We start from the raw sequence: 26,222 nt of genomic DNA on the forward strand, positions 1-26,222 counted from the left end.
GTCTCTAAGAGAGAGCCACGTGTCTGCTCTCAGCCATTGTGACACCATGTTATCTCAGAAAAGGCCGACACGCTCAAGTGTAAATAGCAAACCTGAACATAGACTCTGATTGTTAGGTGCTCTGTAAATACCTTGTATACTGTGCCTGTGATGACAGTGGAGTTAAGTAATGTAGGACAGCCATTAACACAACACATCTTTACTGATGAAGGCAGCATATTATAACTTGGAGGTTAAATTAATGAGTGTCCATCTTTTTTGAATGTAGAATGCTCCTGGAAGAAATAAGGAGTCAGTATTTAGAAAACATCATCGTAATGTGAAGTGACCACCAGTGTTCTTGCTTCTGCTCACCCGGGCAATCTGATTGGTTCAGAGATATTTTCACCAGGAATATATTGCAGGTCATCGGTCGAGTTGAGCTGGAATCACAGCCTCCAACTGGAACCTGACTGTTACAAGATCCTGATTCATCAGAACTATCAGCCGATGGTTTATCAACCAATCATATTACCTCATGATTACCTCACATTGGCATCAACCCGGTCAGGCTCATAACACCGTAAGGCAGGAAGCCTGACCGTTGACACTAGCAGTGGTCGCCACACCCTGCATTGTTTTTGGTATGTTTTTACGTCGCACCGCAAATTGATCTTTAGGTTCTCTTACCCAGAATTTGCCATGGACATCAAGGTTAACAACCTCGGTCTATACCATACGTTCCGTGGGAACTGACCGTACCACCTATGACACTGTGTGTGCAGGCTAAACATAGCTAAGCAGGACATGTCAGAGGAGCATTGATTTGTGTGTGCGCGCGTGTGTGTATATGCTTAGGATGGAGATGGGTCATTCTGAAGTGTTTTTCGACGAGAGCTTGAGCAAGCTTCAAATCTTAATTCATAAGATAAACGGAAAATACAATGATTACCTGGATATACATTTTCCCTATAATCTATGCTAAGGCTTCTTTAACAACAAATTGCCTATGGGACACTTTCGATCAGAACAGAACAATTCAGAACAAGGACCTTCTACCAGAAGTGGAAAGTCCAGGGGCTTGAAGGTGAAAGTCCTGCTGTGCGTTTCTCCCTCCCAGTACCTCTGAGGATTTTCCCACTCAGCCTTTTGCGTTTGTGTTTATTGCGAGTGAACGGAGAGCCAGGAGGCACAGCGGGGCCGAGGTCAGAGCAGCGTTAAACGCACAGCCATTGGCCTTGACTTCCCACAGCAGAGGTCACACAGAGAGAGAGGCCCTGCAGTTCTCAAACCTCCTCTGTGTACAAGGCCCAGTATGAGCTGTCTGCAAATATTGCTCGTGTAAATATTTAAGTCAGATAGAAGACCCAAACTGATTTGTTTTATTTATTTATTCCCCCCCCCCAAAAGTTATCCGCTGTTGTTCAGGCACCATCTCCAGCGCCGTTTTCCAAATTTGTCAAGACCATTCATCTCCACAGCCTGAAGTGGCTTGTATGCCATGTAAGAATATTTAATGTGACATTAATGTGGCAGACACTGCTGTGAGAACAGGCTGGTACGGAAGTGACGTGTCACTTTCTCCCAATTCTGCGCCTCAAACTTAACATATTAAACACATCCCTATTAAATGTGTGGTAGTGCATACATACAATTAATTATTTGTTGTTCATTTAAATAAAATTGCTGTTATACTTCTTTTGGATAAAAAAACAGTGTGAATGCCAAAGGTGGTACTTGCTCTTAATGTCTCCCGAGAGGAGCTTTTGTGCAGTGCAGTGCAGTGCCTTGTTCAATAAAGACTCCACTGTGAATGAGCAAAGGAGACCAAAATGACAGTTTTATTAGCCTAAAGATTGCTTTAGTGCAGCGTCTTAGAGGAGTTCACAATCATATCAGACCTTTGGCAACGGCGAAGCAGCTAGAGTTACAGAAGTGACGTGTGTTAGCCCGGGAGGAGGCCGACTCCCCAGCTCTGGTACAGTAAATGAGAGTACAGAGAAAATGGCTCTTCTTGTAATGCAGTGGGCTGGGGCGGCAGGTTCATTTTGTGGCGCACTCCTTCGGGAAAGTGTGTGTGTGGGGGGGGTGAATGGAGGGGGGGGGGGTGAATGGAGGGGGGGGGGAATGGAGGGGGGGGGTGAAGGGGTGTCGTCTCTGGTCTCTACTTCTTCACCTCGCCGAGGTCATCGATGCTGTCATCGTCCACCTGTAGGAAGAGAATACAATCACCATGTTTACCTGGGAGTCCGGTGTGAAGTCAGTCTGGCCAATTGATAGCACTACTTGTTCAATTAATTAGAAAGAGAAAAGGAAATTAGGGCCAGATTTGGATTTGAGGGCCACATTGTTTGGTCCAAGGAAGTGATTGGTGATTGACGGCTATATTGTCCTACCACTTTATCATAACCTACACTTCCCTGGGGTGTCATCTTCTCATAGAATCAGCGCAGTGTCTAACTGTGTCAGGGGGGGCGTGTTTTCAAATCGCACACAGATCAGATCTCCTCTCACCTCGGGCCACTTTTCTTGAATGACGTCGATGATGTCGTCTGTAAAGTCTCCCTGAATGATGATTTCATCCTCTGCTGTTACAGAGGCACCGCAAGAGAATTTCTGGGCGAAGAACCGCTGGGCTTCTTTAAGGTCGATGTCTGGACACAAGTGGAGGGGTTGCGCAAAGTTAATCAGCGTAGCTCACACACAGGTGACTGGAAGCTTCCAGGAAGTCTATGTAAGACGAATCTCGAAGGCTGACGGGCCACTTACCGAAGGTTGCCAGGCCACAAACCCTGGTCACGTATTTCTTCTTGGCTCGTGGGATTTTTGCGATCGTTACTTTCTGGGGAACCGTTTTCTTTTTCTGTTTGATCTGACCCCTGCCGCCTGCAGAAGGAGCAACCAAAGCCTCAGAGAAAAAATCCACAGCTTTGGGCTTCCCTCATCCATTAACCACCCCAAAAGCAATACGTACATTTAGCTAGAACTTCTTTAATGAGATGACTCTGCAGTGTGGCATTTTACTATAAACCAATCAAAAATAAATGGTACCGGATAAAAGACCTCCTATGAGTTTAGAAATGGTGTATAACCTGGGAACCACCTGAACCAAACACAGCTGCAGGCCTGGCTGTGTGATTAAGTGGCTGCATACACTGAAAGCTTAACTGACCGTGTCGCCTAAAGCTTAAAGAACAAGAGGTTGCAGGTTCAATTCCCAGGGGAGACATTGCCATTGACCCCTGGGAAAGGTGGTCAACCTGAATTGCTTAAGTAAATAACCGTAAACATAAATCAACAAAAGGATACAGCGGTCAAATACACAAGCTGTAAGTCGCTCTAGATAACAGCGCCTGCTGAATGCCTAAATGTTTTTTGTTTTTTATTATGTTGCGGAATAACCCAGATAGGTACCGAAAGGTACAAAAACACACCAATGTGGGACCTGTGGTAAGATATCTAGTTGGAAACTGTATGGGCACAATATTTGTAAGGATATTCAAAATTGTATAACAGTTCATTTTTAAGCTGGGTACTGCTAAAAATATCATTAGCAATGTCCTTAAAATAAATAACACCCCAGACTTCCTGATGTCTGTGACCTACCAATATCACCAGTCTGGATATCTTATTTTCAGGTCCTACAAGTGCTAAGAAAACTCTTTGCATTTGAATGGACCAAGGGAATTTGTCAGGAGAAACAATTATTTATATTATGTGTAGGTGTGTTTAGTCATTGCTGCTACCTCCTCTGCTCATTCTAAATTATCAGAAGTGCCACTGCAATGAAATAGTACACCAACAGGCTAAGATATGCACAGAATACAATCAGAAGAATCAGGGTATCCATGGCATTTCTGATCTTAATAATGGCACATGGACAATCACAGCAGAATCAAGACTGAGGTTTCTTTAACGCCATAATGTTTGGCATTACCATGAGCCATCAATTGTCAACTTATTTTCAGAAATTGGAAGGTTTCACCCTCTTCAAAAAAGCACAGCAGTTGGTTGAAATGACTGTGCCCCTAATGGGTTTTGGTAGCTCCACCCCCTTTTGGTTTCAGGAAGACTGACCATCGAATCAGTTGCTCTCACCTCTTTTCTGTTTCTTCTTCTCCTCTTCCTCAACAACAGGGGGTGCTTCTCCGTCTCCAGCATCGTGCTTCTGACTGTGTTCTGCAGACCCAGGGGGACCACACACACATTTCCCATCACCTTTGATTCTGCTTTAATAATCAAGCTGATATTTTGAAACCCCTGTGAATGTTGACAATTTTAAAGTAAGAAATGTAAACCATCCACCACAGTTTTAACCCAAACCTGCATGGATAAAATTAAGGACATACAATAACTTAAAAGCCCTTGGAAAGCCATGTATTTTTATATAAAAATGCACAGAGCAGTAACATTTAGTAACAAAAATGACCAATACTTTGACATCAGCCATTTGACACCCTACGGTTACACCTCATAAAAAGGTATTTATAAAGTATCTACCATGCAGTTCTGCAGCCCAAAGTGCATGCACTGAAGGCAAACACATGGGGAGTATACTGTGTGTGTGTGTGTGTGTGTGTGTGTGTGTGTGTGTGTCCGTTTGGCCGCTAGTCTTTCCCTTGGGCCATAAGTTCCTCTGTGTTCAGGGACAAAGACACTGCAGTACGGGCAGCCAAGGGTCACAGTTATAACCCCTGACTGGTGGAAGAAGGCTGGTTCTTACCTACACACATCTTAGCAAACACATCCGGAAAGTTCTTCTCCAGCCACTGCCTGCATTTTGCTGGCTCAGGCATGTACTCACAGTACTGTGGAGAGAGAAAGGACAACCTTGATCTCTGCGCCCTTCTGTCATTACTCAACAAAAGCAGAATTGTTTAAGCAGTTGGAATCAAGTAATACCAAACTAGTTTGCCTGGCATCAGTCTATAACTGGCTTCAGTTGCAGAATTGTTTTTGGGTGAAATGGATCTCGAGAGATTTGCATGGAGATTTTAGAACTGTGTTGGAGTGTAAACCATCCTACTATTCTGAGAGCAACAGTATCCTAGCAACAGAGTGTGGAGCCTTGGATATCTGGGAGGCCCGATTTAGGGAATTCACAAGGGCCATTTCTGCACAAAATAAAGAGGGTTTACACTTACCTCTGTTGGCAAGGAGCAGACTGCAGGAGAGAAGCAAAGGCATGTTACAGGGGCAGGTCATACATCAGTCCCATTAACAGGTTATCTTCAACTGAGCTTCAAATATGAACTGAGTGCAATGTTACTACACGTCAACAGATCTCCACGATCCCCACAGGATTTAAGTGAGACAGAACACCAAGCCGTTAGTCACAATCACAGCGAATCCTACCTCCACAGTAAAGCACTTTCAGCGGGTACTTTGCATCCGAGTGAGCGGCCTTACGCTCCGCTCTGGTCTCTGCTGAACCCAATTCAGCATTTTCAGTAGTAGCCATGATATGGAATCTGAGAGAGAGAGAGAGAGAAACTCAACCAACACCCGAGACCAAAAGGACACCGTATGCTACGAGTTTCCAAAGCCGGAGGGTCTGAGATATTGAGGAAAAACCCATTTCTGTATTTCAATTAGTAATAGTGCAACCACAGCAATTATCATTTATACAATAATCAATAGATACACATCTCATTAGGATAAACAATGTGATAATTTAGACATGCACCCATATAGCCGTGTCTACAATATGGCAACCTGTAATTAGTAATAAAAATGTCCAGAAGTTAATAACTTAATTGAAGCAGATATCTTAATTAAAGAAGCCTATGAATTAAAATGTTTGGATACACTTGTCCTGCAATTCTTGGCACTGGGGTTCCTTAAAAAATATTGTTACTTAATATTTTAGGTGTACGCAGTATATTCATACTGCCACCTAGTGACTAAGAAAAATAAGTGATTGCTTTAGCGATGGATTACAGCCAAGGCTAGGCTTGTATAAAGCCAAGCATTCTGAAATCCACCACGCGATTGGAACTCTTCCGGGACCAGAATCACTTCCATTTAATTCCCCATGTGAATTTTAACCGCTACAGACGCCAAGACGTTACAGCGAAAATCCAGACAGAAACCCCACTCATGATATTTTTGCTTTAAATGTTGATATGCCATCTGTGTTGCAAATATTCATGCCGTTCACTAACCGTTTCAATAAAAACAAATAGACGAAAAAAGATGTGTTACATTGTCAGGCACTGAATAAATCGTTTGAAACTCAATTTTAAATCAATTTTTGAAGACATTTACAGCAGTTTAGATTTTGAAAATCATTTTGAGAGAATTTCAGATATGCTCCTTAATATGCCCCAATTTAGATAAATGGCACATGATGATGCTGATATAAACAGAATAATTCAGATATGGATAAATTTAATTGGATCTGGGGGTATGGTCGGGTCTTGGTGGTCTCAGGTCTCGACGGCTTCTGCCACCAACAGTCAACTGAACACGATAATAAGCGTGAGGGAGTCGCTGGACAACATGGGGGGTATATCATGAACCAGGATTAGGCCCACTATAAATTCTCCGAGTGAAACCCGGAACAGCTGTTTTTACTTCAGTCCATTGCTCCGGTTTTGGAGGGGTTCCGGTTTTTACTCTTAACTAATCCAAAAAACTCGATGATATACGCCCCATGTCGGCGAATTTAAAATTAGAATTTCATTTCGCAGACGCATTACCCAAAGCGATTTACGAAATTGAATTTAGCGAGCATGGTATTCTAAGCAAACCTAATTCACTTTCAGCTCGAGACAGGCAATGGAATAACATATGTGTTGAAAATGTATACAGATGGCTCGGTAGTTATATAGTTAGCGTTCTCACTGTCTATGACTGTAAGGCAAACCCTACTGTCGGGATATTTTTTTTACTTTTCAAGACGATCATTGTCAGAAGCTAACTTAGCAAATTAGCCAGGAGGCGAACTTGACTAAGCTACAGGTTTAGCTACATTGCTGACTATTACGAGAAGATAGCCAGTTTGGCCTCAAAAGTTAGCTGAGAAACAAAATCCCTGACAAGTTTCAATATTACAGTCACACCAAATGAAATATCTTACAGGAACCACGCCAACAGGCACCTGTCAAAGGCACCGGTCTAGAATAACACGTTAACTTTTAGGTGTTAGCAGACGATAATTAGCTGGCTAGCTAAGTTAGCTATCAATATGGTGGCTGCCTTGCCTCTTCCCACTCATTCATTTTTTAACCTCCGAATCAATGAGACCAAAATGGACAAAACAATACATACCCCGTAAATACAACCTTTATATTACGTTCTGCTAAATAAAAGAATACGCATTATTATGTAGTTGTTAATCGCTTTAAAAAATAACAAACAGCAGAAGCACACCTCTCTTCTGACAGCTTTCTTTCGGGGTCCTTTCAGTCTCTTTCCTAAGCGACGCATTAGTTTAGCGTTAATAGAAACTCGTTTCGTTGCCTGAAGAAAAAAAGATTATGGACTTTTCATGCATCAGTACCGTTTTACACGCCTGTATAGCGATCACATGTGCCGGTTTATTTCTAAAATATTGGTACATTTTTAATTTGAATGAAAAAACTTCCGATTTACCGTCGGCTTAATAGCAGCCTGCCCTATAACATCCAGTCATCATCGACATGTAACGCTGTATGTCTGCGTGCGTTAAGCCTCAAAACGCACTTTGGAATCAATGACTTTGCAAAGACAACATAGAAGTAAACAGCGTTGATTATATTACTTTTTGTCGAGTGAAATAAAGTAATAGAAGACTATAACCATGGAAAGAATTACGAGAAACTTCCCAAACCGTGTTGTAAATAACCTACTAATAAAGACTTTATTTAGAAATGCGTACGTCTGAAAGTCCAAGTAGCATTTTGACTGAACATTTGTAACATTTTGTAACTGCACGTTGTCTTGAAATATTTTGTTTTCATTATTTTTTTAAATTTTGTTTTCGTTTCGTTCTTCCGGTCACGTCACGTCACTTCCGACAAAACCAAACAGAAGCACGAGTATATAGCTGGAAAGTAATATTGAAGTTATTAAGATGCTTCAAAGAACTTATCCAACTTAGTTTTAAGCAGTTTTCCACCGTAACCTGGGAGCCAGCTTGTTTGTTGTCTGGTGAGCTCCGAAAGAGACCAGTGATGCTTGCCAGGACTACCTGTAATTCTAATATATCTAGCCTGTCAGTTACTGTATTAACGTTGCTTTTTCAGTTCACTAGCTGCTAGCTGACTATGTTAACGTTAGTTTAATTTTATAAAAAATATTCTGTACCAGCTAGTTTTATTTAACTGAAAGTTGTTACTTCAGCTACTTCAGTTAGTTTAACGTAAAGTCCCATTTCAGGGGGGAAACAAAATCTGCCCTTTCATGATCTAAATTAGCAAGTGAGTTGTGTAACTTGACATTCGCCAACAGGATTATCTTGGATTGTGTTTATTTACCCTCAAGTCATGAGTAACGTGCGATGGACACCGATAAACGCAAATGCAGTTCAAATGAAAGCTTGAGAAGTTCAGCACCAAGTGTTTCTCCCATATTTGGTAAGACATTTTTTGTTTTTTCATATAATTTTGATAGTGTTATCTGCATTCTCTAAATTATTGCATATATACAATAACAATTCCCTTTAACCTATCATTCCCAGCAGTCACATATTATAAAAGTTCACCACTGCTCCGTGAAAATGACCCTGCAAACCTTTTCTGTCTCTCAGGTAATTCTTGCAAAGATCTCTGGCACAGCACTCCAGTTAAAAAGGTAACTTAAGTAAAAGTGCTTAAATCCTCACTATACTGTGTGTCTATAGAAGATGCATATTTGCAGAAACTATACTGTATAAGTTGGTATTGTTATATACAATATTCTTTTGGATCAAAAGAGAAATGCAGAATTAAATCACTGCCTTTTATGAGATTTTACGTTTTGAAAATATTTCACCAGAGCATACGTACAGTCACAGTAATGTGATGGGTGAATCATCTTTGGCACAAAGATTGAATACACTCAGAGGCATGTCTGCTTGTAGCTATAGAGTTGATATGAAGATATGTAAGATGCTAAGTTTGAATTATAAATGCCATAGTTGTTGATAGGTTCGACAAACAAGTGCACTATATGGCACTTCGCACAATACACCGACCAACAGGAACAGGCAATTTCTTTGATAGGGGTTGTGTAGGTTATTTATTTTTCCTGTTTGTGTTTGCATCATTACAGCAGAACCATGTCAGAGCCCCGGCAGAGGTCCGTTCTCCATCCACCCGGCTCACTCCAGGGGGTGGCACAACCTGCAGCCGTCATGTCTCCCCTGAGCATAGCGCCATCTGTAGGCCGCAGCTCCAGGTAACACAGGACCCGTGTTCATCACACTATGTTACAGCAAGGGCTCCAAATCTGTGGGTCCCAGCCCAGTGTGTGGTCCTCTGATTTGAGGATGGGGTCGCCTGAAAGTCTTTTGGGGAAAAAAGTAAATCTGTGAATGTAGGCTACTACATGTCGAACAACAACCCAATTATAATAAAGCAATGAGATGCGAGAGGTCATCGTATATCGGCAATATAGTCATGGCTAAACGGTGTTGTTAGGCACATGGTGTGTGTGTGTGTGTGTGTGTATGTGTGGGTGGAGTGGTGGGGTCATGTTCATTTGCATCAGAAAAAGATTTGTGCAACCTCTGCATTACAGTCACTTACCATATTCATTAAGCACCTCAGAGTGTGGCTGCTGATCCAGGGTACGTTTACCCCTCTAACTCATAATGGGGAAGGTTAGAAAGTGGACAGGAGATAACTGATCCTAGATCAGCATATCTACTGGGAGATGCCAGAACTAGGCTTGAGGAACACTGGCCAAATCATTGCCTGGGATGGGGAGATATTTCTGTAACTCCTACATTTACATTTATATCTATGCCGTTTCTTGCGTGTGGTTTATATCTCTGTGGAACCTGCGAAGGAAACCACACACCGCCCACCATTTTGATCGTAGTTTATAGAAGTATTTCTTTTGGTGGTATTTTGGTAGCATTTTTGTAATGGAAGTGTTGTAGTATGGTTTTTATTATTTTATAGATTATTATTTTGTTTTCTGTGCCTTGGCGTGTGGCAGAAGGTGACGGCGGGCGCGGCGGTGAAGGCAGCAGTGGCGGGCGGGGCCATGGCGGCGGGGGTAACCACGGGAGCGGCGGTAACCACGGTGACGGCGGAAAGCGGCGTGGTGCAGAAACAGCGGCGGGAGCTGCAGCTGCTGATGGTGGAGCTGAAGGACCGGGATCAGGAGCTGAATGTCATGGTGACCGCCCACCACAAGCAGCTCCAGGCCTGGGAACAGGACCGCCAGAGAGTCCTCACCTTGGAGCAGAGGAGCGCACAGCTGGAGGGTGACTGCAGGGGGCGCCCTTTTTATCCTTCACCATTACTCACAACCAAGTTATTATGTCTTCATACCAGGGGCTCCTTCCAATCCCTTATATTTATCCACACTTTTCCTTTCCTTGCTCATGACCCAAGTGGCTGTTACGTCACCCACTGACTATCCTCGGGCTCGTGAAAAGCATTTTGAAAATGAATATCGGACCATAGAGTGTATCAATATGCTATAACAATGCCTTAAGGAATAAGAGACCATAGTGCGTATCCATATACTAGAACAGTGCCTTAACGAATACCAGACCATAGAGCGTATCCATCCACTAGAACAGTGCCTTAACAAATACCAGACCATAGCGTATCCATTCACAAGAACAGTGCCCTAATGAATACCATACCATAGAGCGTATCCATACACAGTGCCTTAACGAATACCAGACCATAGAGCGTATCCATACACAGTGCCTTAATGAATACCAGACCATAGAGCGTATCCATACACAGTGCCTTAATGAATACCAGACCATAGAGCATATCCATACACAGTGCCTTAACGAATACCAGACCATAGAGCGAATCCATCCACTAGAACAGTGCTGTAACACTCCCAGGCTGAGGCTTGCAGCAGGCCTGTCTCCCAGGTGACAGGCGGGGTTTCTACGTTTCCTAGGTGACGGCGGGGTTTCTTTGTTTCCCGGGAGACAGGCGTGTGTCTTTGTTCCCCAGCCGAGCTGCAGAAGCGGAAGGAGGTGATCCAGGCGCTGACGCAGCAGCTGCGCATCGCAGAGGCGCGTCAGAGGGACGAGCGCGCGGAGCTCGGCAGCACACGGCTGCAGCTGCAGCAGCTCACCCAGCAGCACCTGCAGGCCAGCAGCCACTGCCAGGAGCTGGAGGTACCTGCAGCGCCCTCTGGTGGAGCCCCACACAGCTGCACCAGAGGTTGAGCGTAAAAGTCCTGCTGTGTGTTTCTTCCAACCGTTAACTCAGCCTGCTAATTTCACTAACTGTAATTAGTTCTACCTCCTGGCCGAATAATTGTGCTGATTGGACAAAACAGGTGATTGGAACAAAACCCCGGAGGGGACTTTTACTTTCTGAAGCTGGATTTTCCACCTCTGTTGCTGTATACTCACTTTTACTTAAGAATTTTTAGCCATGAGAGTTTTCACAGTGCTGCTAAAGGTAACATAACATGGTGGGGCTATATTTTAATCTGAAACATAAAACTCTGAAATGAAAATGATTGTTATCGCCAAAAATGCTGATAGTGTCACTTGAGCGTTTGGAATGTATAAATGAGCCACTTCACACAGATCATTGTTTGATTTGGCAGTGATCACAGTGTGATTCTGATAAACCTGTCCAGTGTTAAAGGGATGCATTCATTTGCAATGCCCCTATCTTTGAAAAGAAAATATAACCTTTCTTTTAGCTGCCCTCTTGAAAAAGACACCATGACCAGGTTTCACTTGCCGAAGAGACGCAAGAAATGTACATTTCCTGGATATCATTTCTTCATCTTGAGGAAATAAGGAGTATCACTTATCTAAGTAACTTCTAAGCCTAATTAATGTTGTCTATTCCTCAGGGCTAAGACAGTCTGATATGTTCCCCTTTTCATGGTTCAGTGTCTGTAAATGAGCTGAGGAGGCTAGCTCACTCACAGAGTGGCGCGTGTGAGGCAGTAATGGCCCACACTGCCCCCTGCAGGAGAGAAGCCAGAGCCTGAACGCCACCATCCTGGAGCTGTCCTCTCAGGTGGGCCGTCTGCAGGCACGCGAGGAGGAGCTCACCGCCATGCTCAGCCTGAAGGTGAGAGGGCCCCCGGGCCGGTCACGTGACCTGTGACCTCACAGCCCGTCCACCTCCCCCTGTGACAGTACACCAGCGATCGCACACATGAGAGCGGGGTCCGAAATCGCTCCCTATTCACTCTATGGTAGACTATATTCAGTGTCCGCCATTTTAATTCAGAGTGTCTGAATTCCAATTGTACAATTTCTGCACCATTTCTTGCCCTCAAAAAATGTCCTACATATGCCACAATATAATGGTTCGCACTGTGCGCACTGGCTTGAAACAAGATGAGATGAGGATTGATTGATAAAAGGCAGTAAGTTTCTTCCTGGTGTGAGCTCCAGACTGTGTGACAGGATAAACATGTCATGAAGGTAAATTGCAATATTTTTTTGTTCCTGGTGTAGCTCCAGACGGCGTGTTTTTAGGATAAAGACTCCAGTAGCACTCGTGGTCTGTGTTGTGTTGCAGGATAAGGACTCCAGTAGCACTCCTGGTGTGTGTTGTGTTGCAGGATAAGGACTCCAGTAGCGCTCTTGGTGTGTGTTGTGTTGCAGGATAAGGACTCCAGTAGCGCTCTTGGTGTGTGTTGTGTTGCAGGATAAGGACGTGCTGAAGGCCACAGACCTGATCGTGGAGCTGTCGGGGCGGTTCCAGAAGCTGGAGGGAGCTCTGAAGGAGCAGCGCTCGCGGGAGGCCCGGGCCCTGAGGGAGGCCGAGGAGCTGAACCGCCACTGCAGGGAAAGCAGGGTGGAGAACGCCCAGATCAGAGGTACACACACACACACACACACATACACCATGCATACACACACACACATACACACACACACACACGCATATACACACGCATATACACACACATACACGCACATGCACACACACACACACACACACCATGCATGCGTATGTATATATACACACGCACACATACACACTCACATACTCTATACACACACACACACACACACAGACACACACACTACGAATACATACACCTGGGACACCAGGGTGGAGAATCAGGAAGCCCTGTGGCTCTGCTGGACAAGGGTTATGCGTATGCTTCAAAAACAGCATAAAACAGGAAAAACCTGAGAGCCAACTGATTGAACATTTTAGCCCACAAGTTTAACTCAATTAAAATTAGATACTAAATCCCCTATTCTGAAAATGTAGGTGTAATGTGAGAACACCCAGCTGAAAGGTAGAAAACATGCCACGTTCACTCCACACACACACACACACACACACACTCCCACCAAACAAGTCTAGATACTATCACACAGATGCAGGCACACACGCGTAGATACAATCGCACACAGAAACACGCTCCACACACACACACACACCCACACACACATAAATCACATCCCCTGCTATGGAAGGAGCAGTCACATGTTACGTTGGCCGCTGTTGAAGAGCACTCATCTGCTCCCCGTGGTGCCACTTCCCTGCTCAGATGCTGACTATCATCAGATCTCATCCTCCAGATAAAAAACACACCAGCCCTCACTATCTGATACCACGCACCCTTTCGCAAGTTCACAAAGCAGCTCACCTTTGTGTGAATTGCCCAAAGCTTTCTGAAGTACACAAACATGTTTTGCGTTTTTTTTTTCACCAGTTTGGGCAGGTTGCATGTTATATCTTGATTCAGTGCCCTATTTTTATCTTTAATAAAGTTAAAGTTGTGGCCTAAAATTTTCAATCAGTTCCAAGGTTTTGCCTGTTTTTATGCTGTTTTTGAAGCAGTGGTCCATAACCCTGGTCCTGTAGAGCCACCGGGCTTCTTGGTTCTAATGGCTTAACTGGGCTTCATGATACTTAAGTGGCCAATTAAGGAAGCTGACTTCACAGCTGAGTCACTGGGCCTGTTTTGGGGTCTAAAGGGTGTGAGGAAAGTGTGCAGCCCCCTGTGGCTCTGCAGAACCAGGGTGCACGGTGTATTACGTGCACAGCACTGCAGCTCAGCGCGTTTTCTGCATGGTGTGTTGAGTATGCAGTGCTGCAGCTCTGTTTTCTGCATGGTGTGTTGAGTATGCAGTGCTGCAGCTCTGTTTTCTGCATGGTGTGTTGAGTATGCTGTGCTGCAGCTCAGTGTGTTTGCTGCATGGTGTGTTTGCTGCATGGAGCTCTGTACTGAAGCGCAATGTCCCTGCAGAGGAGCTGGGGGAGAAGAGAGAGGAGAACATCCGGCTGAAACAGGAGAACGAGAGGCTGCAGCGGGAGCTGGCTGAAACAGGTACGACCCTGCACGCCTGCACTTCCGTACCCCCCATAACATACCCCCCATTCCCCCTACCCCCGCACGCCTGCACCTCACACCCATGTACCCAGATTTTTTTGGTGTATAGGAGATTTGGGGGTGTTGCGGGAGATTTGGGGGTGTGCAGGAGATTCTATTTGATTTGATATCTTTATTTCGAACATGTAAAATAGTAACAAAACAGAAACAGTAGTTAAAAACTGATTAACAACAAAATATAAAAAGACATCATGAATTCCCTCCACCAGCACTTAAACTTAAACCTATTTACATGTGCAAAAAGGCATAGAAAGAAGTAACACTTATGTACTCCTACCCCTTTAATGAGGGGTGTTGCGGGAGATTTGGGGGTGTACAGGTGATTTGGGGGTGTTGCAGGTATGTGCTGGGACAGGGTAGGAATGTGAGAGAGCCCGCTGGTCCTGTGGGGGGAAGCAGACACTATGGCCCACTCCTGTTGGCCCACACCCAGCCCTTCCCATGCATCCACCAATCAGTGCATTCCTGGAGAGCTGAGCGCCGCACCATGAACAGGAAAGTCTGGTTCTGGCATCATAACTGTGAGCTGAACTCGTGACTGGTTCTTTTAAAATTGTTTTTAATGGCAGAAGAGTTGTTCTAGAAAAACATTTTTTACTGTGTTACCGCAAAGAGCCACATCACACACATGGGCACACATGAACATCACCCATCCCTTCCTCACACACACAGACCTCTGCTCAGCCAGATTTATTGTAAATGTCACACACCAACATGATAATGGCAGAAATTGACTCCTACACTACTAAGACCACAGGCCAGTCATTTTTAACAATGAGCATTGTGCGCACTGTCTCACACACACACAAACTCTCAGTTCAACCAAGACACAAACAAAAATAAAATAATTCGTAAATAGCGTTTTTCTTTTACTATGCATGTTGCTTAGTGGGACTTCTGGCATTCCTTGTCTTGAACAATCCTCTTCAAATCTGGCTTATATTCTGTTGTTGCCACTCGAAGCAATTCTTTCACATGGGTGTCAGTCGGAACAGATCGATGCTTTGATTTCACGTGAGCTGAAGTGGCGCTGAAGATTTGAAGCTTTGAAATGCGCTAATGGCGCCTGACATATAAGGCAGAATGGCCATTACGTTCAACAAAAAAATATAAACTCTCCCACTCTGTTAAAAATGTCCTGTGTTCATCTTCATATTTTCGTTTTGCTATGCATTTTTTCCCTGCCATTTTGAGAGCGAACTTGACACAAATTGTTTACTCAAGTGATCTTGCTCCTACTGGGAAACTTTGAGGTATTTTCATCCCACGCACATGCACGTTTGACGAAAATGCCATATTGAACTCAAGCGAAGCGAACACGCAAATTAGAAAAACACAAATACAAACTTTGATATGAACGTAAGAGCCGCATGAAACCGGGCAAAGAGCCGCGGGTTGGCCAGGCCTGCTCTAGAACATGTGTGCTTGCATGTGTGTTCTTCATGCCATAATGTGCACTTTGCTACTTAATGAACAGAATTCAGAGATCCCCTGAAACTCTCATGAGGTAGATGGGCTTTAGTGTTGGAGATGCATCCTGGGTAGATTTTGTGCTGGAGGTGCATTGTGGGTAGCTGAGGTTCTGATATGCTGGAGGTGCAATGTGTGTAGATGGTGTCATAGACATATACGTCTATGGATGGTGTTCTGGTATGATGGAGGTGCATTGTGGGTAGATGGCATTCTGGTGGTGCATTGTGGGTAGATGGCGGTCCGGTGGTGCATTGTGGGTAGATGGCGGTCCTGTGGTGCATTGTGGGTAGATGGCGGTCCTGTGTGCTGGTGGTCCATTGTTGGTAGATGGCGTTCTGGTGGTGCATTGTGGGTAGATGGAGGTCCTGTGTGTTTTCACAGGTGAAGATGAGAGCCGGAAGGACGAGCTGCTGAAGCTGGCCCGGTCCAAACAGGACCGCACAGAGTCCGAACTGCAGTGCCTGCGTCAGGTACCCCATGTTTGTGTTTACACACCTCCTTCTACACACCCCTGTGTACTCTCTTCAAAACCTCATTTGTATAACATAACTACATGTGTATAGCATATCATTGGCTACATAGGTTTCAATTTTACATAATAAACAAAAAAAACGCATCTCCTTTTGAACTGACTAAAAATTTCACAAACATTATGAATCTAGCCCAAGTGGGTATCCAAGAATGCCTTCACTTCAAAGTGTGATTATTTGTTTGGTTTGCTTGGCTTTTAAGGGATTGTCCTTCCAGTTTTTATTATTAAATCCCCATCCAACAAGGTATGTTACTGTGTAAGAATGTCACAGTTTATCAGACTTGAAAGACTGGGCTATGTTTTTTATAGACCACAACTACAGAGATAAACCTGTAGTGTAGTGTGGAACAGCAGTGTTCTCTGTATGTCTAATATTGCAACATATTTTGTAGTATTTAGCATTAGTTTGCACATGGATTCATGTATTCATTTATTAATAATATAATGTTTTGGATGTTTAGATTGCTGGAGGATTTGAACTGTTATGCCGTGTGATATACAGTGGATAGAAAATGAATACACCCCCTTCAATATTTTTATGTCTTGTTGTGTCACGGAATGTAAATTTAATGGATTAAAATGGGACTTGTTTTTCCCTGACCCAAAGAACACAACATTCCATATGAATGCAGTGAAATTGTTTTAATTTGAAAAAAAAGAGTGCATTTAATGGACAAAACTGAAATTTCTTAATTTTTTAAGTATACACCCCCCTGAGTCAATACTTGGTGGAAGCGCCTTTGGCAGCAATTACAGCTACCAGTCTTTTTGGGTAGCTCTGCACAAGGTTGGCGCACCTGGACTTGGCGATCTTCCCCCACTCCTCTTTGCAGAACTGTTCAAGCTGGGAGAGGTTTTTTGGTTTGCGCTGATGGACAGTTTACAATTGGATTTAGGTCAGGGCTTTGGCTTGGCCATTCCAGCACTTCCACCTGGTTATTTACAAGCCACTCAGTGGTAGCTTTGTGCTTTGGGTCTTTGTCGTGCTGGAATATGAATTTTGGACCCATTCTCAGTCTCCTTGCAGACTTCTTCAGGTCCTTCTCCAGAATATCCCTGTATTTGGCCCCATCCATCCTCCCTTCAATGTTGACAAGTTCCCCAGTCCCTTTAGATGAGAAACATCCCCATAACATTATGCTGCCACCACCATGCTTCACAGTCAGGATGGTGTTTTTTTGGTGATGAGCGGTGTTTGGTTTTTCGCCAAACATAGCGTTTGGCATTCATGCCAAAAAGTTCTATTTTGGTTTCATCAGACCAGAAAACGTTCTGCCAGTTTGTTGCAGGTTCCCCACGGTGCTCTTTTGCAAATTTCAAGCAGGCCTCCTGGTGGACCTTTTTGAGAAATTGCTTTTTTCTTGCCACCCTTCCATACAGGCCAGATGTGTGCAATATCTTTGATATAGTTGTATGATGCTCCAAGGTATCTTCAAAGCCTTATAAATCTTCTTATATCCCTCACCTGATGTGTACCTTTCCACAACTCTCTTTTGTGAGATCTTTGGAGCCCATGCTTCTGCCTTTCAGTGAGACTGCTCTTGCATACTAAGGGACCATGGTAAACAGCTGTTTTTATTCATGTCATCAAGTTAATTACTGTGAGTTTATGGGATGATTCAGTAAAGGGGGTGGATACTTATCAAACCAATTTATTGCAATTGTTCATTTTTAATTAATGTTAAAACTATTTTTTAATTGGTTTATCACTTTGAAAAGGTTAAGTACTGTATGTAGATTTGCAGAAAGAACACATAGATTAATTGCACTTTAATTACAGGCTATATGTCAAGTAAATCTGAAAAAATGTTCAGGTTGTGTATTCATTTTCTATCCACTGTAAGTAAATAAAGTTATATATGTAAAGCACCACATAGAAACAGCTCACACAGCTGACCGTTGCTATGTAGCGTTATTTGTCTGGATTAGAACAGGGCTCAGTAACTGTACAGTAGCATATTCAGTTTGTTTGTTCAGTAGCCTCCCATTGGAGATGTGGAGATGTGGAATCCTTTCAGCCGGTGAAAGGCCTGTCTGAAATGCAGTGTGACGTTCCTCCTAAAATAGCCACCCAGTACTTCAGCATGCCACAAACCCCCTCCCCAGCATTCCTGTGCAGTGGCAGCACGTCGCCATGCCGACCGGAGCACGTGCCTTTGGTGCGACTCCGGCGTTGGAATGCTTTTGAAAATGGCCGACGTTCTTCTGTCTTCTTCCCTCTGCGTCTGCGGTTTCCCATCCTGCCTCCATACCCAGCGTCCCGTGCGGTGGCCAAAATGTTTTAACCGCAATCCCTGCAGAGTAATACATGCAAGCAGCCAGTCAGATATCACATGCAGTCAGTTACATACAAGTACATTTTGCATGGAATTTACCTGTCTGTGTGTATCTACATGTGTGTGTGTTAGGTGTGTGAGAACCAGCAGAACGACCTGCAGCTGCTGCAGCTGAACCTGGAGAGCGCACAGGAGACACTGATCCAACACAGGACCCAGGCGTCGCTGGGGAGGTGAGCGGACACATTTCACTCTAACTCATCACTCAACAGGACTAGAGTCACTCTAAAGGACTAGAGTCACTCTACAGCACTGGAGTCACTCTAAAGGACTAGAGTCACACTAAAGGACTAGAGTCACACTACAACACTGGAGTCACTCTAAAGGGCTTTGTACAAAGCCTCCAACATGCCCATTTGACTTTGCACCAGGGAGCCACCCAGTGCACAGACACTGACCCACGTGCCACACTGTGATGTACACTGTGGGTTGAACTGGTGATTGGCTGAGTGAGGAAGCAGTCAGCATGGACAGAGGAAGAGCTGAGAAACGGGATGACGAGCCGGCAGGATGGCCGCTGCAGGACAGGGGCTGATCAGTAGCTGGCGGCTGATCAGTGACTGGTGGCTGATCGGTGCCAGAGGGCTGATCAGTAACTGGCAGCTGATCGGTGCCAGAGGACTGATCAGTGACACATCTTGTGCAATCCTCAGCCACATCAGCATCTGTGAATCAGAACTGGTGACCTTTTATAAAGACAGAATTTCCATCTTTTGTGTGACGATCAGGATCACCACTCACATTTTGAAGAGCATTACACGGAGCTGTCAGCCATTTTACTTACCGTTTGTTTTGTTGTTGCCAGTGCAATTCTTTCCAACGTCACAGTTGGTATCGTCACCTGGCAGTTTAAACCGCAGAGAATTTTAATTTGGTCAGGAACAAGTAGAGCGTGCCTTGCCTCCCTCAAAAATGCTATCAATCCAGTTCAAGCCAGGGTAGGAGACTTGGACAGGAAGTTGGGGAAAAGTCACCCCAGGTGTACTGAGTCATAACGGTGAGGTCAAAGGTCACATCAGGCAATGTAGAGGCACAGGGGAGTGGGGTTTTGGCGCCCTGGCGTCTGAGATGCTCCATAACGCGAGGCAGCCAGGACACTGTAGAAGGCATGTTCCCAGTCTGGCCAGAAGGGCGGTGACCTTGTTCAAGATCTCAGTAAGACAACGGTTCCCAACTCTGTTCCTGGAGAAACACGGGGGTATTTAAAAAAAATAAAATGGCTGGAATCTGTGACCTCAAACCTCCCAAAAAATTGTGGTCATCTCTTTCTGCCCTTCTCATTCACTGGCAGTCGTCTCCCAAAAGAGAACGCATCAGTGGATAGATTTCAGAGTGGCCCATAGAAACATGCCAAACTCGCAGGTTTGTGTGTTTGGTGGGACTAGATTAGCCCTGTGTTTTAAATGTGAAAGGCTGGGGACTGCAGGGCTGCTGTCATGGTGATTGTTGTCTTGGCGATTCTCACCTTTTCACAGTCAGGGGGACCTGGCCTCCCTGTTCCTGGACTGCCCCGCCCTGTCACCCAGGAGTGGGCGGAGCCCTGGCCTCACAAACGGCCCCTCCCCATCCAGAGCCTCCCCCCGTGTCGTTGCTAACGGACACCTGGGAACCCAGCAACGGTCGCCTGACAGCGTGAGTCACTGATTTCATGGGGAGGGGCACATACGGCACGCACAAAATGGCGTACACCCAAAGGTTAGAGAGCTGCTGACCAGCGGAGAATAAAAAATATAAAAAATTCCTCCATGTTTTTTACAAAAAACATTTTGCCAAAAGATGCTTTTATGAGAGCCTGACAAAGGCATCTTTTGTCGAAACGTAGGTCAATAAAACACAACTTGAATACAGGGATGGTCATAAAAACTAATGTGGTCGTCGTCATTTAGCCGCCCCTGAGCTGGTCCACCAGCCCCTAAACAACATATAGTACTGATTGAAAAAGGTCAAATACTGAGCACATCATTAGCAATTGAAATGTAGGCTGTATAACCATAATAGTACCTATGGGAGTGCTGCTTGATAATAACAAAAAATTATAATATCAGTTTTTGGAGACATTACATTACATTACATGTAGCAGACACTCTTATCCAGAGCGACGTACAACGAAGTGCAAATCAAACACAGGAACAAGTGTGAAGAGGACCCGAGAGGACAGTACAGTTCCGAGTCCTAGTGTAAACATACAGATAATCAGAACCCTTGAAGAATACACCAACTTCCAAACTAGCATACCACAGTTGACAGCTAGAATACCCCGAGTACAACAATTCAATAGCTAATACAAGACACCTATATATCTATATAACTATATAAGTGCCATTATAGTCTATGGCATATATAAGGCTAATCATGGTGGTGAGTTAGGGAGGGAAAGGTGTAGCCTGAAGAGATGAGTCTTCAGTCTGCGCTTGAAAGAGGTCAGAGACTCTGCCGTTCTGACATCCACCAGGAGGTAATTCCACCACCGTGGGGCCAGGACAGGACAGGCCAGGACAGACAGCAGTCGTGAGCAAGAAGTGCAGGTGTAGCGAGGGGGAGGTGCCAGATGGCACAAAGTGGCGGAAGGGGTCTTGCTGGTGTTTAGGTCTTGATAAGTGATTGAGTATATATAAGGGCTGATCCCTTAACTGCCTCCCTTATGCAAGCACCAAAGTTTTAAATTTGATGCGAGCCATAACAGGCAGCCAGTGGAGGTTGCTGAGCAGGGGGGTGACATGTGAATGTCTGGGAACATTGAATACCAGATGAGCTGCAGCATACTGGATCAGTTGTAGGGGTCTGATGGCAGATGCTGGAAGGCCAGCCAGCAGCGAATTGCAATAGTCCAGGCGGGACAGTACCATTGCTTGGACATGGAAGGGGTGGAGTCTAGTCTGGCCTGGAGTATGTGCTAAGTGAGAATTTGACCCTGGGTTAAATCTGTTTGATGACCCCTGCTTGACTGAATGGAGCTACCATGAGCTGTCAATCACAGACTCATTTAATCAAATCGAAAGATAGTGTGCAAATTTAACAGTCGGTTGAAATTGTCAGTGCATCTGCGCATTTGCCAGTTTTTTTTTTTTTAATCTCATCATCACTCTCCCAAAAGGATTTGACAGTTACTGCAACAGATTGTCAGAAGCCACAGAGGCTGATGACTACAGAATGAGTAATGTGCAGCCTTTTGACAAGCAGCCACTGGCACTGTGCTGGGGCCAGGACACGTGGCCCTGTTTTTCTCACACAAGGCCAAGAGCTGAAAGGACAGAGACTGCCTGTGTGTGCTGCTGGTGCAAATTCTTCATTTAAAAAAAATGTATTTCTTGTCTTTCTTGTAACAGACTCTTGACGGGCGGCTCTCCCCAACGAGCTGTCTAGAGCGTCTGCTGGCTAAGTCCCAGGAGATGGTGGCCAGCCTAGAGCTTGGCTCCGCCCACATCCACACGGACCAATCAGCACGCATTCCCTTGTATGACCCCGCCCCCAAGCGGGGTAGCCGCGAGACAGCCAAGGTACGCTAGCTCGAACAGGGTAAGACCTGAGACTGCCTTTGGCTTCGGCAGGAATGTGGAATAGCCTGTTTCTCAGCAAGCTAGCAATGACTTATGAGATTATCTGTAATTGACTGTTCACCATACAGCCAAAATTCATTCAGGTGATTGACAACACAACAGGCCGATAAGATGCTGTTTAATGGCTGCTCTGTGACCTTCTCAACGCGTAATGTCCCAGAGTGATCAGAAACTGAAATCTCAGTAATTGTTGCCATAGAAACAGGTAGACTCTGTGGAAGTTTTCCAGTGTAGTTTCACCCACAGTTAAATGTAAAATATTGTTAAAAGCAGAAATTGTTACATGAACATTTTGCTCACAGTTAGTTGTGAAGCAGGCAGTCTAGCATGTGTAATGTTGTAATATGTGTTTTATTGCTAAAACAACAGAAATACATCAGCTCTTTTACCCCTGTTTATTTTATTTATTTATTTATTTATTTGTAGGATGCTACTGCATGCGTAAATGCGAATGCTACTGCCCGTTCACTCTCAGGTAAATATTAATAACACCTCAGGCCACATGACAGAGGCAACCCTGGGGTGTGTGAATGACTTCCATTGCTGTGGCTCAGGTTATGTTGTTATTTTAATTGTTTGAAGCTCTGCTGTGCCAGAGCTCCCACGTGTTTCAGAAGAAGAAACTGTGGCCTGGCTTCTCGTGGTCATTGAAGGTGAATGGATGCAGCTTCTGTTGGGATGCACTGTGGAGGATTATGATTGTATGTAAAATGAAGGGTCTTTTTTCTTTTTTTTTTTTTAACAGAGCTCTGAATTCAGTTTTTGCATTTGAGGCATTTAGCAGGTGCTCCAAAGTTGCTCACATCCATTTATAGAGATGGATGCTTACTGGAGTAATTCGGGTTAAGTACCATGTTCAATGGTACAACAGCAGTGTCCTACCTGGACATGAAACCTACAGCATTGGAGAGGCAAGCTCAGATTCTTCCTAGTCAATAGGCTCAATATCCACCTCAGTGCTGATCCTCATTGTATGTGTAGTCAGCATATCATTTTGTCATTCATAACTTGTATTTCTTTCCATTTTTATTTTGTTATAATGGAGCCAATACAGCCAACTACTGGTGCACGTCGATGCAGGTGACCTCAAACAAGTTTCTGCTCATGAAAGCTTAAGAAGTGCACTTTGTGATGAAGTTGGAATAATCAGGAAGTTCAGCCATGTTTAGTAGATGAGATCTTTGTGAAGGATGCAAATGAGCTAACTGATGTTCGCTTCAAACCTGCAGTTCTGAACCATTGGGACACAACAGGAAGCCATTTTGTTGACGGCGCCAATAAAACTGTGTGACCCAAGGTTAGTATGGAATTTTTTGTTTTGCTGCATGCCTGATCGTAACCTGTTAAAGCCATGAAAAGTAGCTGTCTGCCTTCAGAAGTAACAAAATACTTTTAGAAAAACTTTCAGGTGTATACTTGTTGTGTATGTATGCTTTTGTACAAATTCAGAAATAATACCTTTAGCTCTTAGCTTTTCTCACACTCAAAGCACTTTGCAGTGATGAGTGGGAAATTGGCCTCAAGCACCACCAATGTGTAGCCACATTGAGTGATGTATGGCAGCCATTTTGTGCCACAATGCTCACCACACATCAGCTGAGGTGGAGAGGGAGAGATGGATAAAGAGTTGTGGGGTTACTTTTGAGTGAGACAATGGGAAATGCAGACAGGGGCTTTTCCCCTGGAACAATGGCCAATGAGGGCCAGCATTGTTGGTGTGTCTGTCAGGCACATTACTGCCATATAGAAGTTACACGACTTGTGCATTTTTTACGTAGTGTGCATTTATACAGCTGACTGTGTGCTGAAGCAGTGGAGGCTAAGTACCTTTGCTTAAGGGTACAACAGTAATGTTTTATCTGGGAATCGAAACCTACAACCTTTAGGTCACAAGCCTTGAGGTTCCTTACCTTACCTATTATACTGCACTACTGCTTACCCAAACAAAATACAAAAGTTATTTGCAAAAATACTACAGTCTCTCAAAAGTGAAAAATAATATGTGTTGGTTGAACGTGTAACTTCGTAGATGATTTTAGGTGAAATGACAGGTGCACATTTGACTCGCTTGTCACAAGAATGTTCTCTCTGGCCACTGGACAGATAGACAAGACACTGCAGAAAAAGTGTCTGATTAAGTGTTTTAGTCTTATAATAAGCTTACTTACTGTTTGCTTACTGTTTGCTTGACAAGTGACATTTTCTTACCCTATTGTCAAATATTGAAAGAAATAAAATGCCTTGCTTCATTGGCAACATTGATCTTATTTAGTTTACTATTTTAATAGAAATAAGTCTAAATATAAGACTAAAATACCTGTTGAGATTGACTTATCTTTTTGGTTTTTACAGCGCATCAGATGGGCTGAGCCAATGGGGAGAATCCACAGGGGCGGGGACCTGGTCTTCGTGTGGGTGCTGTAGAGGTGGACCCAGCACAAGACAGCACACCTGTGGAGTATCAAAAGTGGACACCTGACCGAACCCAACAGCCACCCTGCCCTGCCAGCAAGGCCAGCCACTCTGCATTTATCCAGCATGGCGGCCTGAAAACCAAAGAAACCATTTAGCGGTCATCTCCAAGTCAGAGTTGCTTAGGCAACGTGAAAGTCTTTTAAAACACCTGTTTGCGCTCACACACACGTGGGTACATTTCTTAAGCCAGGAGCTAGTCTTTGGACAAATTATAACTCTTATTGTATGACCGATGAAAATAAACCTAGCACTCATACTATAATTGTTCCATAAGAATAATGCATTGTCTCCAGCCAGTGTTCGTAAGGCCTATGCAAGTTTCAAACGGGTCACCCCTATGTTCTCATGTAAATATCTGCATTCAGGCTAAGTGAAAATGTTAGTGTACTATTTTACTTCCTGCCAAAAGTATGTTGAAAGGCAAATTGGTGACTTAGGCTGAGTAATTCTTCAGTGTTGAACTGCATTTTACAGAACCATTGTGTCCTACAATTGACTGGTTTCTTAAAAATGCATTATATTATATGAAGCAACTAACTAGATTGTGACCGAATTTGAATCAGTTGTCATGTAAACTAGTTTTTCAGGAAGGGGTTTTGTTGTATTCGTCATGTTCCAGTTTTGGTGGCTGTAAACCTGCCCGATGGCTAAAGCAGCTGAATCCAGCCTCTTGGGAAACCACATTTGCGGGGGGAAAATACCAACGTTTACACTCAGCTCTTTGTATTTTTATACATGCCAAACTGTAGACACTAAAGCTTATTCTACTGCAGATATTGGTGTTTTTTTAAAACTTGACTATTTAAGGAGAACTCAGGTCAAAATGTAGAAATGGCAGTGTTGTAAATTATGCAATCAGACATTCGTGTTCATGATAGGTCTGAGTGCTGAGCTGGTTTTCAGATGTAGTTTGCCTGTGGAGATGGTGATCATTTGGGATTGTTGTCAGAAGCAACATTCCTTTGTATTGCACTGGTGTAGTCATGCCATTCTCAAGACTATAGAAGAATGTGACATTTTAAAATGTTCTCTTTGTCTTTTACTTTTGTATTTTTCTAAATGTTTGTATTTTAATTGAATTGAATTTAAGTCAAGTGTTAGTACATTGAGAAGTACCAATAATAACAATAACATTACTTCACTTTTATTTTGGGCTGCTAACATATCGAGGAGCAGTTGACAGTTCCAAACCGACAGTATTCTGTGTAGTGACTGCATAACATTTTTTACCTAGATTTTATAAGGGTGTTTGTATAAGCATTTCTAAATGTGTCTATTTTACAACTTTATTTTCTGTACGTTAGCACTGTGGAGGTGGTTAATACTGAATTTTATTATTAAAATAAAATAACTACAAAGCAATAACTGCCTCAACTTGGAGCT

At 43.9% G+C, this 26,222-nt stretch overlaps 2 protein-coding genes across 5 annotated transcripts; one reads left to right on the forward strand and one right to left on the reverse strand.

Annotated features, from left to right (window-relative positions):
• Positions 1 to 1,789: 1,789 nt before the first annotated feature.
• On the reverse strand, positions 1,790 to 7,466 carry denr (density-regulated protein). Of its 2 annotated transcripts, none has more exons than XM_061262978.1 (8): positions 7,354 to 7,466; positions 5,335 to 5,450; positions 5,124 to 5,143; positions 4,703 to 4,787; positions 4,078 to 4,158; positions 2,749 to 2,865; positions 2,494 to 2,633; positions 1,790 to 2,188 (listed from the first exon to the last, which is right to left on the reverse strand). In XM_061262978.1, exons 2-8 carry the CDS (start codon positions 5,438 to 5,440, stop codon positions 2,144 to 2,146), a joined length of 594 nt encoding a protein of 197 aa, XP_061118962.1. In that variant the 5' UTR covers positions 5,441 to 5,450; positions 7,354 to 7,466; the 3' UTR covers positions 1,790 to 2,143. The 2 variants fall into 2 exon arrangements, with proteins under 2 accessions (XP_061118962.1, XP_061118961.1); XM_061262977.1 differs by having other exon boundaries at positions 7,252 to 7,396.
• A 139-nt stretch (positions 7,467 to 7,605) lies between these two features.
• Positions 7,606 to 26,204, forward strand: ccdc62 (coiled-coil domain containing 62). 3 transcript variants are annotated; one of them, XR_009710159.1, is made up of 16 exons: positions 7,606 to 8,112; positions 8,413 to 8,537; positions 8,711 to 8,754; positions 9,214 to 9,339; positions 10,105 to 10,375; positions 11,091 to 11,257; positions 12,075 to 12,176; positions 12,762 to 12,933; positions 14,323 to 14,403; positions 16,321 to 16,409; positions 18,880 to 18,980; positions 20,283 to 20,439; positions 22,134 to 22,304; positions 22,791 to 22,839; positions 22,961 to 23,661; positions 24,717 to 26,204. XR_009710159.1 is itself a non-coding variant. In XM_061263079.1 (16 exons), the coding sequence occupies exons 2-15, from the start codon at positions 8,462 to 8,464 to the stop codon at positions 23,653 to 23,655; spliced, it is 1,668 nt and encodes a 555-aa protein (XP_061119063.1). In that variant the 5' UTR covers positions 7,606 to 8,112; positions 8,413 to 8,461; the 3' UTR covers positions 23,656 to 23,661; positions 24,717 to 26,204. The 3 variants fall into 3 exon arrangements, 1 of the variants encoding a protein (XP_061119063.1); XR_009710160.1 differs by having other exon boundaries at positions 8,446 to 8,537; XM_061263079.1 differs by having other exon boundaries at positions 23,594 to 23,661.
• The last annotated feature ends 18 nt before the right edge of the window (positions 26,205 to 26,222 follow it).

Source organism: Conger conger, chromosome 12 (genome assembly GCF_963514075.1).
Source record: "Conger conger chromosome 12, fConCon1.1, whole genome shotgun sequence".
Classification (NCBI taxonomy): domain Eukaryota; kingdom Metazoa; phylum Chordata; class Actinopteri; order Anguilliformes; family Congridae; genus Conger; species Conger conger.

Excerpts from the sequence above, each read along its gene's own strand:
- denr (XM_061262978.1), bottom strand. The coding sequence starts at position 5,440 with ATGGCTACTACTGAAAATGCTGAATTGGGTTCAGCAGAGACCAGAGCG. Across the intron at positions 4,788-5,123 it reads TCTGCTCCTTGCCAACAGAG|TACTGTGAGTACATGCCTGA; the intron begins GTAAGTGTAAAC and ends CTCTCTCCACAG. Across the intron at positions 2,866-4,077 it reads GAAGAAGAAACAGAAAAGAG|GCGGCAGGGGTCAGATCAAA; the intron begins GTGAGAGCAACT and ends CTCCTTCTGCAG.
- ccdc62 (XM_061263079.1), top strand. The coding sequence starts at position 8,462 with ATGGACACCGATAAACGCAAATGCAGTTCAAATGAAAGCTTGAGAAGT. Across the intron at positions 12,177-12,761 it reads CCGCCATGCTCAGCCTGAAG|GATAAGGACGTGCTGAAGGC; the intron begins GTGAGAGGGCCC and ends GTTGTGTTGCAG. Across the intron at positions 14,404-16,320 it reads GCGGGAGCTGGCTGAAACAG|GTGAAGATGAGAGCCGGAAG; the intron begins GTACGACCCTGC and ends GTGTTTTCACAG.